The sequence below is a fragment of the Cervus canadensis genome, chromosome 8, assembly GCF_019320065.1.
Source record: "Cervus canadensis isolate Bull #8, Minnesota chromosome 8, ASM1932006v1, whole genome shotgun sequence".
Classification (NCBI taxonomy): Eukaryota; Metazoa; Chordata; class Mammalia; order Artiodactyla; family Cervidae; genus Cervus; species Cervus canadensis.
The window spans coordinates 34,417,548-34,429,683 of record NC_057393.1 but is presented as its reverse complement, the minus strand read 5'-3'; the positions used below and the strand labels follow the sequence as shown (position 1 = coordinate 34,429,683).

General features: G+C 36.6%; 1 protein-coding gene across 3 annotated transcripts in view; it reads left to right on the top strand.

Annotated features, from left to right (window-relative positions):
• LOC122446106 (cytochrome P450 2C19-like) overlaps window positions 1-12,136 on the top strand; it is a 46,680-nt gene that overhangs the window by 19,910 nt on the left and 14,634 nt on the right. For all 3 annotated transcript variants that reach the window (XM_043475930.1, XM_043475928.1, XM_043475929.1), the window contains exons 6-7: window positions 8,244-8,385; window positions 11,636-11,823. In XM_043475930.1, the coding sequence (XP_043331865.1) occupies window positions 8,244-8,385; window positions 11,636-11,823 (330 nt within the window). The remainder of the gene's footprint in view (window positions 1-8,243; window positions 8,386-11,635; window positions 11,824-12,136) is intronic.

Genomic DNA, 12,136 nt, shown 5'->3' with positions numbered 1-12,136 from the left:
AGTAGGTGTGTAGACAGAAGAAGCCTTAATTGAGTGTAAAGTAAATTGATTAGCAAAGATATGGAGTTATATTAATATTATATGATTCTGAGCATGAACCCTGCACTACGTGTTGGAAAGACCATTTTTCCCACATGAATTATCTTGGCAACTTTGTCGGAAATCAACTGACTCATAATTTGAGCATTTGTGCAATCTGGCATCCGTTTCAGTAATCTAAATGTCAGTTTTTACATCAGTGGCACATCATCTAGACATCTTAATTACTAGTTTCATAATTAGTTTTGAAGTTGAGTAGTGTGAGACCTCTAATTTTTGGTCATTTTGTAAGATTGTTTTGGCTTTTCTGTGCCCCTTAAATTTAGGATAAACTTGTCAATTTATGCAAAGAAATCAGTGGTGATTTTTATAGAGATTGTGTGAAATCTGTCAATCAATTTATGGACTAATGTTATTTGAAAAATTAAGGTGAAATTCACATAAATTCAGTTCAGTCGCTCAGGCATGTCTGATTCTTTGTGTCCCTGTGGACTGTAGCACACCAGGCTTCCCTGTCCATCACCTACTCCCAGAGCGTATTCAAACTCATGTCCATTGAATGGGTGATGCCATTCAACCATCTCATCCTCTGTTGTCCCCTTCTCCACCTGCCTTCAGTTTTTCCCAGCATCAGGGTCTTTTCCAATGAGTCAGTTCTTTGAATTAAGTGGCCAAAATATTGGAGCTTCAGCTTCAACATCAGTCCTTCCAATGAATATTCAGGGCTGATTTCCTTTAGTGTTGACTGGTTGGGTCTCCTTGCAGTCCAAGGGACTCTTAAGAGTCTTCTCCAACACTACAATTCAAAAGCATCATTTCTTCAGCACTCAGTTTTCTTATGGTCTAACTCTCACGTCTATACATGACTCCTGGAAAAACCACAGATTTGACTAGATGGACCTTTGCTGGCAAAGTAATGTCTGCTTTTTAATATGCTGTCTAGGTTAATCATAGATAGCTTTTCTTCCAACGAGCGAGTGTCTTTTAATTTCATGGCTGCAGTCACCATCTGCAGTGATTTTGGAACCCAAGAAAATAAAGTATCTCACTGTTTCCATTGTTTCCCCATCTATTTGCCAGGAAGTGATGGGACTGGATGCCATGATCTTTGTTTTTTGAGTGTTGAATCTTAAGCCAACTTTTTCATTCTCCTCTTTCACTTTCATCATGAGGCCCTTTAGTTCCTCTTTGCTTTCTGCCATAAGGGTGGTGTCGTCTGTGTATCTGAGGTTATTGGTATTTCTTCTGGCAGTCTTGATTCCAGCTTGGGCTTCATCCGGCCTGGCATTACATGTGATGTACTCTGCATGTAAGTTAAATAAGCAGGGTGACAATATATAGCATTGATGTACTCCTTTGCCAATTTTGAACCAGTCTGTTGTTCCATGTCTGGTTCTAACTGTTGCTTCTTGACCTGTATACAGATTTCTCAGGAGGCAGGTCAGGTGGTCTGGTATTCCCATCTCTTGAAGAATTTTTCACAGTTTGCTGTGATCCACACAGTCAAAGGATTTGGCATAGTCAATAAAGCAGAAGTAGAGGATTTTCTGGAACTCTCTTGCTTTTTCTGTGATCCAATGGATTTTGGCAATTTGCTCTCTAGTTCCTCTGCCTTTTCTAAATCCAGCTTGAACATCTGGAAGATCTTGCTTCAGGTACTGTTGAAGCCTAGCTTGGAGAATTTTGAGCATTACTTTGCTAGTGTGTAAGATGAGTGCAACTGTGTGGTAGTTTGAACATTTTTGGCATTGCCTTTCTTTGGGATTGGAATGAAAACTGACCTTTTCCAGTCCTGTGGCCTCTGCTGAGTTTCCCAAATTTGCTGGCATGTTGAGTGCAGCACTGTAAAAGCATCGTCTTTTAAAACATGAAATAGATCAGCTGTAATTCCATCACCTCCACTAGCTTTGTTCGTAGTGATGCTTCCCAAGGCTTGCCTCACTTTGGACTCCATGATGTCTGGCTCGAGGTGAGTGATCACACCATCATGGTTGTCTGGGTCATTAAGATCTTTTCTGTATAGTTCTTCTGTGTATCTTGCCACCCTTTCTTAATATCTTTTGCATGCCATACAATTAATAGTGTACATTTTGGTTGTATGTCGTGCATTCACAATGTTGTGTGATCACTAGTTCTTGTTTCAAAACTTTCTCATCACTGTACAGAAGCATATGCTGTGTATTAAATGATTGCTGTCCATTCTCTCCACCCCAGCATGTGTCAACTTAATCTGCTTTATGTCTATGATTTGCCTTTTATGGATTCATTGTATAAAAGGAATCATAGCATTGCCCCTTTTGTTTCTGGCTTCTTTCACCCAATATAATGTTTTGGAGCATTTTCTAAGTTGTAATATGTATGAGCACTTTGTTTTTTTCATTTATGGCTGAACAGTATTCAATTGTATGTGTGTACTATGATTTTTTATGCATCCACAGATTGGTCAACATTTGTGTTGTTTTTCTTTGGGTGTTCTGAAAGAGACTGCTACTAATATTTGTGTACAAATTTCTTCATGGGCACATTTTCCTTTTTGTTTGATATTTTCCTTGAAGTGGAATTGAGAAGACATATGATATTAATAATTTTATGTCTAACATTTGAGGAATAGCCAGACTTTCCAACAGTGACTGCAGCATTTATATTCCCGGCAGCAATGTATAGAGTTCCTATTTTCCCACATAATTGCCAATTCTTACTTTCTAATTTTTAACACTATTAAAGCTTGCTTAGGTAATGTGAAGTTGTATCTGGTTGTGACTATATTTTGTGTTTCCTTAATGAAGAGTGACGTTGAGTGTATTTTCTTGTTTGGAGAAATATCATGCAAGTCCTTTGCCTTTTTAAAACTGGGCACCTGTCATTGTTGTTGAGCTGTTTTTCCAACATATTGGTTGTCATTTCACATCTTTCATTATGCTTTTGATACATAAACATTTTAATTTTATTGAAATATGATATATATTAGACAAATACATATGTACACACATATGTATATTTGTTACTTTGGTGTCAAATTTAAGAATTGGTTGCCATTTCTGAGTTTCTAAAGCTATAGTACAATGTTTTCTTCTAAGTGTTTTATAGATTTAACTCTTGTAAAGTATTTTTCTGTTTTTTTTTAGAATTTATTTTTAATTGGAGGATAATTGCTTTACAATATTGTGTTAGTTTCTGCCCCTACATAAACATAGATCAGCCATAGATATACATATGTCTCTGTCCTCTTGATCTTCCCTCCCACCGCATCCCACCCCATCCCACCGCATCCCACCCCTCCAGGTTGTCAGAGAGCACTGGGCACTGTGTTAATTTGATACACATACATATTATAGAGTGATTACCACACTAAGTGAAGTTTCTCAGTCGTGTCTGACTCTTTGCGAGCCGTGGACTGTAGCCCACCACGCTCCTCCATCCATGGGATTTTCCAGGCAAGAACACTGGAGTGGGTTGCCATTTCCTTCTCCAGGGGATCTTCCAACCCAGGGATCGAACCTGGGTCTCCCACATTGTAGGCAGACACTTTGCCGTCTGAGCCACCAGGCTTACCACACTAGCATTGGGTTAAGTCCTCTATCTACTCACATAATTACTATTTCCTTTTTTTATGGTGAGTACATTTAACACTTTGTTAGCAACTTTCAAGTGTATAATACAGTATTGTTAGCTATAACCACCATAATGTACATTAGATCCCTCAAACGTATTCATCTCACACCTGGAGGTTTTTATCCTTTGACCAATTATCTCCCTATTTCTCCTGGTACCACCACCCCAACTTCTGATAGTTGCTATTCTGCTCTCTTTTCCTGTGAGTTTCTTTGAGTTAGGCATTAAATATATATGTGTGTATCATATTTAAATTTTTCATCTATTTTGAGTTAAATTTTTTATATGGAGTGAGACAGGGTCCATTCAATGTCACTGTTCATTAAGGAAACAAACACAAACACAGGGTTATGTCCTGTGTTTTTCCTGCACCTAGTTGTTCCTGTACCATTTCACTGTCAGAGTAACTATCTCATAGTAACAACATAATTCTAATTCTTCCCTTCCATCCCTTGTAGCATGCTGTCATTCATTCCACCTGTATGTAAGCATATATATATTTATATATGAAGTATTCATAAGCATTACTCCATCAAATACATTGTTGTTATTTTGAACTTTTAGCTGTTAAATCAATTATGAATGAGGAAAAGAAAACTTTTTAATGTTTATGCATTCTTTTCTTTGTAATTCTTTATTTCTTTATGTAGATGTGGTTTTGATTGATATGATTTTCCTTCTCTCCAAAGAACTTCTTTTTTTTTTTTTTTATTTCAACTACAGAGGGCAGGTCTTTATTCCCAATCCCGATCCCCCCTCCCACCTCCCTCTCCACCCGATTCCTCTGGGTCTTCCCAGTGCACCAGGCCAGAGCACTTGTCTCATGCATCCCACCTGGGCTGGTGATCTGTTTCACCATAGATAGTATACATGCTGTTCTTTTGAAATATCCCACCCTCACATTCTCCCACAGAGTTCAAAAGTCTGTTCTGTATTTCTGTGTCTCTTTTTCTGTTTTGCATGTAGGGTTATCATTATCACCTTTCTAAATTCCATATATATGTGTTAGTATGCTGTAATGTTCTTTATCTTTCTGGCTTACTTCACTCTGTATAATGGGCTCCAGCTTCATCCATCTCATTAGGACTGGTTCAAATGAATTCTTTTTAATGGCTGAGTAAATATTCCATGGTGTATATGTACCACAGCTTCCTTATCCATTCATCTGCTGATGGGCATCTAGGTTGCTTCCATGTCCTGGCTATTATAAACAGTGCTGCGATGAACATTGGGGTGCACGTGTCTCTTTCAGATCTGATTTCCTCAGTGTGTATGCCCAGAAGTGGGATTGCTGGGGCAAGGTAGTCATACTGGTAACAGATTATTTCTTTTTTTTTTGGTCTGAGCAGTTCTTTATTTCTTTCCCTGTGGAAACATCATTTTGCAGGGTACACAGTCTTGGTTTATGGTTTCTTTTCCTCAACACTTTAAATATTTCACTCCACTGTCTTCATACTTACAAGGTATGTGAGGGAAAGTCAGAATTATTCTCATCCTTTTTCCTCTTAAGTAAGGCACTTTTTACTTTTGGCTTTTTGAGAATTTTAAATTTACCTTTGACTTTTTGTAGTTTGAAAATGTATGCCTAGAGTAGGATTTGTTTTTTGGCAATATTTTAATCAGTGTTCTTTGAGTTTCTTAGATCTGTAGTTTGGTGTATGATACTAATTTTGGGGAAATTCTGATTCATTATTGTCTCAAATATTTTTTTTCTACTTCTTTTACTCTTACTTTTCCTTCTGGAATTCCCAATATGAGTATGTTACACATTTTGAACTTGTCCCATAGTCCTTAGATTTGCTTTTTCCTTTTTCTGCCTCTCTTTTTAAAGTCTCTTTCTCTTTGTTTTAGAGGTTTCTACTGTGATATCCCCAAGTTCACAGATTACTTCTTCACTGTGTCTAGTGTAATACTAAGCCTGTCTCCTACTATTATTATAGAACTCTTCATTTATCCTTTCAATTATTTCAATGTTTACTTCATATATTTTGTGGCTCTGTTGTTTGGTGCACATAGATGGTGTTGTTATTGTTGTTGCTTAGCAGCTAAGTTCTGGCTGACTCTTTTGTGACCCCACGGACTGTAGCCCATTACACTTCTTTGTTCATGGGATGTCCCAAGTGAGAATACTGGAGTGGGTTGCCATTTTCTTCTACATGGAATCTTCCCAACCTAGGGATCAAACCCGCAGGCAGATTCTTTACTGCTGAGCCACTGGAGAAGCCCACATATAGATGTATAATGTTATAGCTTCTTGAAGAATTCATCTTTGTTGATCCAGTAAAAAAAATACTCCATTCTTATTTGTTCCATTTAATTTCTTTTTGATTAAAATCTAACTTTTTTTTTTTTTTTAACATTCCTGCTGTATTTGGTTACTCACTGCTTGCAAAATCTTTTTCTGTCTTTTTCATTCAACATATTTGTATCTTTCAGTCATAAGTGGGTTTCTTGTAGACAATATGCAATTTTTAATTGAAAAGAATTGACATAAAATATATTAATTATAGATATACAACATAGTGATTCAATATATGTATATATCACAAGATGATTAGCATAATAAATGTAGTTACCATCCATTCACACATGGTTATAGGTTTTCTTTCTTGTAATGAGAACATGAGAATTTTTAGGATTTACTTTCTTAGAAACTTTCAGAGATACAATACAGTATTAACCATAGTCATCATGCTGTGTAGTAGTTACCCATGACTTATTTATTTTATAACTGGAATTTTGTACCTTTTGAGTTCCTTTATTCATCTTGACCACTCCCCGTCTCTGGCAGCCAATGTGTTCTCTGAGATCAGATTTTTAAAATATTTCACATGTAAGTTTGATCATATGGTAGTTATCTTTCTGTATCTGATCTGTTTCATTTACTGTGATAACTTCAAGGGCCATCCTTCATGATATCACAAGTGTTAGGATTTTCTTCTTTTGCATGCCTGAATTATATTCTATACATGTATGGATATATTATTGATATATAATAGCTTATACATGTGTGTGTGTGTGTGTGTGTGTGTGTGTGTATACATACAGTTTAAATTTTTGTTCTTTAAATATCTGTCTTAAATTGTGAGTTTTAGTCAAAGTGACTTTAATTAATATTGAAGAATTAGTTTAATATTAATGGCTTTATTTCTGTTCTGCCTTTTTTTGCTCCAAAGCATTTTATGATTTCTGTTTCTCAATTTTTCCATTATAAACATATTTTTTGTTTGATCAATTTTGCAGGCACCTTTTTAATGCCCTCTTCAAATTTTTTGTGTTATTTTTTAATTGATTTCTTAGAATGGGGATTACTGTTAACATCCTAAATATATAGCAGTCCAGTATAAAGTGCTTCCACAGTAGCTTCAAATTGCATATGTTAACTCTGCTCCCAGCCAATGTCATCTCCCTCTATTTTGTTGATGTTATAAATTTCATCTTTATATCTTTTCTGCCTAGAAAAGGTATTTCTAATGATTTTTATTCAATTTTCTATTAGATAATATAGAAAAGAAGAGTTTTTATACTAGGATAAAATAATATTAGCTTTAGTATTTACCTACATTATTATTTTTACCAAAAATATTTATTTGTCAATCTGGATTTGAATTATCATGGAATACCTTTCGTTTTAACCTGAAAGGTGATTCCATTTAGCATTTCTTGTAGGGCCAGTCTTTTAAAAAGGAACCCCTTAGGTTTTATTTTGGGGATGTCTTCTATCACCTATTTTGTGGAGAGATAGTTGTGCCAGATATAGAATTTTTGGTTGACATTTTTACACTGAGGACTTAATATCTTTCCACTGATTTATGGTTTCCACAGTTTTTGGAGAAAAATGATATATTATGCTATTGTGGGTCCTTTGTACACTTCAGGGAGTGTGTACAAGGGAGTCACTTTTCCTTTGACACTTCAAACATTCTCTAGTTTTGGCTTTTGACAGTTTGATTAAAATACACCTTGCTCTGGGTCTTTTTGACTTCAATATTCTTGGAGTTTGTTTAGCTTCTTTTATTCATACATTCATGTATTTCACCAAATTTTGGAAGTCTTCAGCCATTCTTTTTTTAAATATTTATTTTTTATTTCTTCTCTCTTTCTTTTCTGGGGCTCCCACTAAGTGGATATTGGTATACTTGTTTGAGTTCCAGTTGTTTTCTTTCTTCCTTTTTCTTCCTGTTATTCACAGGAAATTTCTGTTCTCCTGGCTTCATGTTTGATGGTTTTTTTTTTTTTGGGCTTCCTCCAGTCTGCTGTTGAAAAATTCTGATAATTTTTTTTTTTTTGAAATTTCAATTATTGTACTTTTCAGCTCCAAAGTTTCTCTTTGGTTCCTTTTTATAGTACTTTTCTCATTATTCCTCACTTGTATATATATTTTCCTGATTTGCTTTAGTTCTTGTATGTGGTTTTCTTCAGCTCTTTGAGCCAGTTTAAGACATGAATTTTAAACTTTTTATCAAGTAAATCCAATATGTCTGGGGTTCATCAGGAATCATTTGTGTTGACTTGTTTTTTACTTGTTGATGGGCCATGTTTACCTGCTTTTGGTATGCTTTCTAATTTTTAAAAAATCAAATCATTCCTAGGAAAAACACAATCATCAATCAGAATATACATTTGAAAACCTGACAATCACTGTATCTGATTTGTTTGGAGCTGGGACAGAGACAACGAGCACCACGCTGAGATATGGGCTTCTCCTCCTGCTGAAGCACCCAGAGGTCACAGGTATGATAACATGCTGGGCAGGGTGATTTCAGAAAAGATATTGGAAAGAGACTAGGAGTGCTTTCCACCTTGTTTTTCTTGTGGTGATTTAGTCTCTAAGTCATGTCCAACTCTTAAGACCCCATGGACTATAGCCTGCTGGGCTCCTCTGTCCATGGGATTTCCCAGACTAGAATACTGGAGTGGTTTGCCATTTCCTTCTCCAGGGAATCTTCCTGACCCAGGGATCAAGCCCAGGTCTCCTGCATTGCAGGCAATCTCTTGCATTGCAGGCAGATTCTTTAAGGACCAAGACACAAGGGAAGCCCTTAAATCTCTGTTTGAGCACCTTAATGTTTTTCAGATTTAGTGAAGGGAAAGTAATGGGACATCTTTACATGATATAGCAGGATGACAGGAGTGAAGACACTGTGAAAGGTAGGAAAATCAACGTAGTAGCATTTGGATTTCATGGAAGGTCACATGTAGTGGGCATAGCCAGCATGAGTTGGCCTGTGGTTGCATAATGGCTTTCTTATGGAAAGATCACTCTGGAGTTTCCTCATTCTGAAAATGCAGGGTTCTAAAGCCAGGACACGGAAAATGGAAATTCTGCTTTTTGAAACATAAATGGAAATCCTGGAAATTTTGTGAGACTGCCTGATGAAAATTTCAGTGTTGTGAGTGCTTTAAAAAGTTATTCACGGGGAATTGGTTTAAGATGTTCATATAAAGGAATTTTATTAGTCAAGAAGTTTATTCCCGGGAAAATATTTCTTACCAAAATAAGAATTTGATAGTGGTGGGGTTTGGGGTCAATAATTTTATCCTTTGCAAATAACTTTTTGTTAGAAATTAACCTTTAAAGAGTTAACAGTTGTGAACAGCAGTTTAGAAATACACATGATCTTCTGTTGTGTTAGGGTTTCAGTAAAATGACCATAGCCTAACAGGCCAGAGTTAGCTTTTTAAAACTGGAGAGGCAGCCAACACATCTTAAACAAATTTTTGAAACACAGAGCATATTGAGAGGTGACAGTGAAGTCAGACAGAGAATGAAGTTATGGCCTATATGTCAGAAGAGGAAGTTGTATAATAAGGAGAGTCATTTGTGTCCTTACCATCCTGTAAGTTTCAGTATTTATAAGTACCAAGAGTCAAAGAGGATGGAGGGAGAAATAGGCTGATAAAGGTAACTGTCCCAGTCACAACCCTTTGACAGCTCCTTTTATCAGATCATTCTTTCCCCAATAGGATGAGAGAAGCTTATTGCCTAGAGAAACTGAAACTAAGAGACTTTACAGTCAGGACACTGGGCAGAGACAGGGGCAAAGCGTGAGGTCACGATTTGGAGGAAAGGTTAGGAAATCCTCTTCATGAATTCAGGGACTCTTAGCTCCTTTCTCCATCCTGCTTTCTGAATTTGAACAGCCAGAGAAAAACTCCAGAGAGTGAGCACTCTGGAGAAAAGGCCTCCAAATTTTACCATGTAGATAGAAAATTCTCTTGACATGTCTAGCAGAGTGAATGAAATAAAAATTTCCAGCCCATGACACAGGTCATGAAATTTCTGAACACCAGAATAAAAGAGAAAAATCACAAAAACTTTCAGAGATGTTGGTCCTTTATTGGACCGGAACCTGGTAGTCCGGAGTCGATGATGAGAGAGTGAAAGAAGGAAAGAGGCAAATACTCCCTGGGTTACGCAGCCGGCTTTCGCGCTCCAGGGAATCAGCCAGAAATAGAGAGAGAGAGAGAAAGAAGGAAAGAAAGGAAGAAAGACATGGGGACCCAAGCTCTGATGGAGCAAAGGTGTTTTAATCAACATGGTGTGGGCATATATACTGTCTTACAAGGTAGTTATTCTCAACAAGGATAAAGATTAAAATTCCAGACTTACAAAACATAAGGCAATCCCTGTTAAAGTGAGAGAGTTGTAAACAATCACTTTTTACCGTATGGTTCATAAGAAGGAAGAGGGTACTTATCACTGTATTGAAAAACTAATGAAGGAAATTCCGGGATTCCTCAGCCCCAGGAAAGGTGTGCCTCTCATCTTAATTCCTGAATATTCAGAGGATTCCTGACAGATCCAAAACAGCACACAGGAAGCTTCCTGACACAGAAAGATGTAGCATGTCATAGATAAAGGATTAGAGTTCACTAAGGCATCAGAATTCAAGTCAACTATCAAACTTTCATGTTCAAATGCCTGAAGTCATGTCAGAGGAAGTCATGGGCTTCAGGAATCTTGAGAACTCTTGAAGCAGAAAAAGTGTCAGGGCTGTTGCTAGATAGCAGCCTGGAAAATATCCACTTCTAAATGGATCAGGTAAATAAAGCAGGTATGAAGGGAGATGCCAAGAACAAAAGACAAAAGGTGATGGATTGTTTGTGGCTTCTGAATAATAGGGAAATTATTATTAGGAGTTCGAAACATCTACCTCAGTATTTGGAAATAATCTTAAATCAGGGTACAGAGTTTTATGACTTGAACTAAAGAAACATAGTAAGGTCCAAGAAGGTACCAAAAGGAAGCATAATCATAGTTTTCTTACGAGTGAGCATTGTTTATTTAGTCAGAATGATGTTAAAATGAATGTTCTAAGAGCTAAAAATTATGGTTTAAATATATTGGAAGTGGAGTAAGGGGATTTGTATGTGTATTTTGTATGAGGTGGGGATAGAAATGTAAATTCTCAGCTCTCATACCAGGAAATCAGATATTGTTTGAAAATCTGTTCATAAAAAATAGAAACAGAGTCATTGATCAGAAATAGGACAAAAATTTCAGAAGAAACCACTAGAATGTTGAAAGTGACAGCATTTGGCAATTGGAGGATAAAGAGAGTAACACTGCATATTGCACACACAGAATACACAAATACACTAAAACACATATAATTTACCTTTTCAATCCACATATTGTTTTGATATAAAATTAATAGATTCCTGTTTTTCTCCTCCAACAACTTTAGTTTCTTGATCTTGTGTTGTGTTTTTATTTTCAAACATTTCATCATTTCTGCTTGTATTACTGTGTATGCTAACATAGAAGTCTCTTTAGCTGTATCTTAAGTCTAGCTTGTCAGAGACTAACATGTATTTGTATTATGGCAATTCTCTCTCCATGTCGAGGTGCATTTCTGAGCATATAACTTAAGTGTATAATGTTGTTGGGATACCTTCATGAAGCATCATGTATCCCTGAATTGCTGTGCAAATGTGGTGTGCAATTTTTCCTTCTTCAGTCTTACTTATCTCTTATCAGCTAAGATCCAGGAAGAGATTGACCATGTGATTGGCAGACACCGGAGCCCCTGCATGCAGGACAGGACCCGCATGCCCTACATGGATGCTGTGGTGCATGAGATCCAGAGATACATTGACCTGGCTCCCACGAGCGTACCTCATGCTGTGAACTGTGATGTTAAATTCAGAAACTACCTCATCCCCAAGGTAACATTGGTTTCTCTTATACTGACCTCAGTGGTACTGAAGTTCCCATTTTAGACAGTTTGTGTGCCATCCTCTATGAAAGCAAGATGAAAGAAGTATAAGTAATCATTTGTGTGCAGGCTTGATGAATTGTGTGTTTTTTCCAGTTTAGTCTGTAAAGCTTTATAACAGATTTATAACAGCTAGCAGTGTAAGACTTCCAAATTTTCTATTTCTTTTATTTGGTTTGACGAAAGTTAACTGTTTACATTTCCAAATGAATGTTGGTATCAATTTGTCAATTTACCAAAACACTGCAGGGATTTTTGTCAGG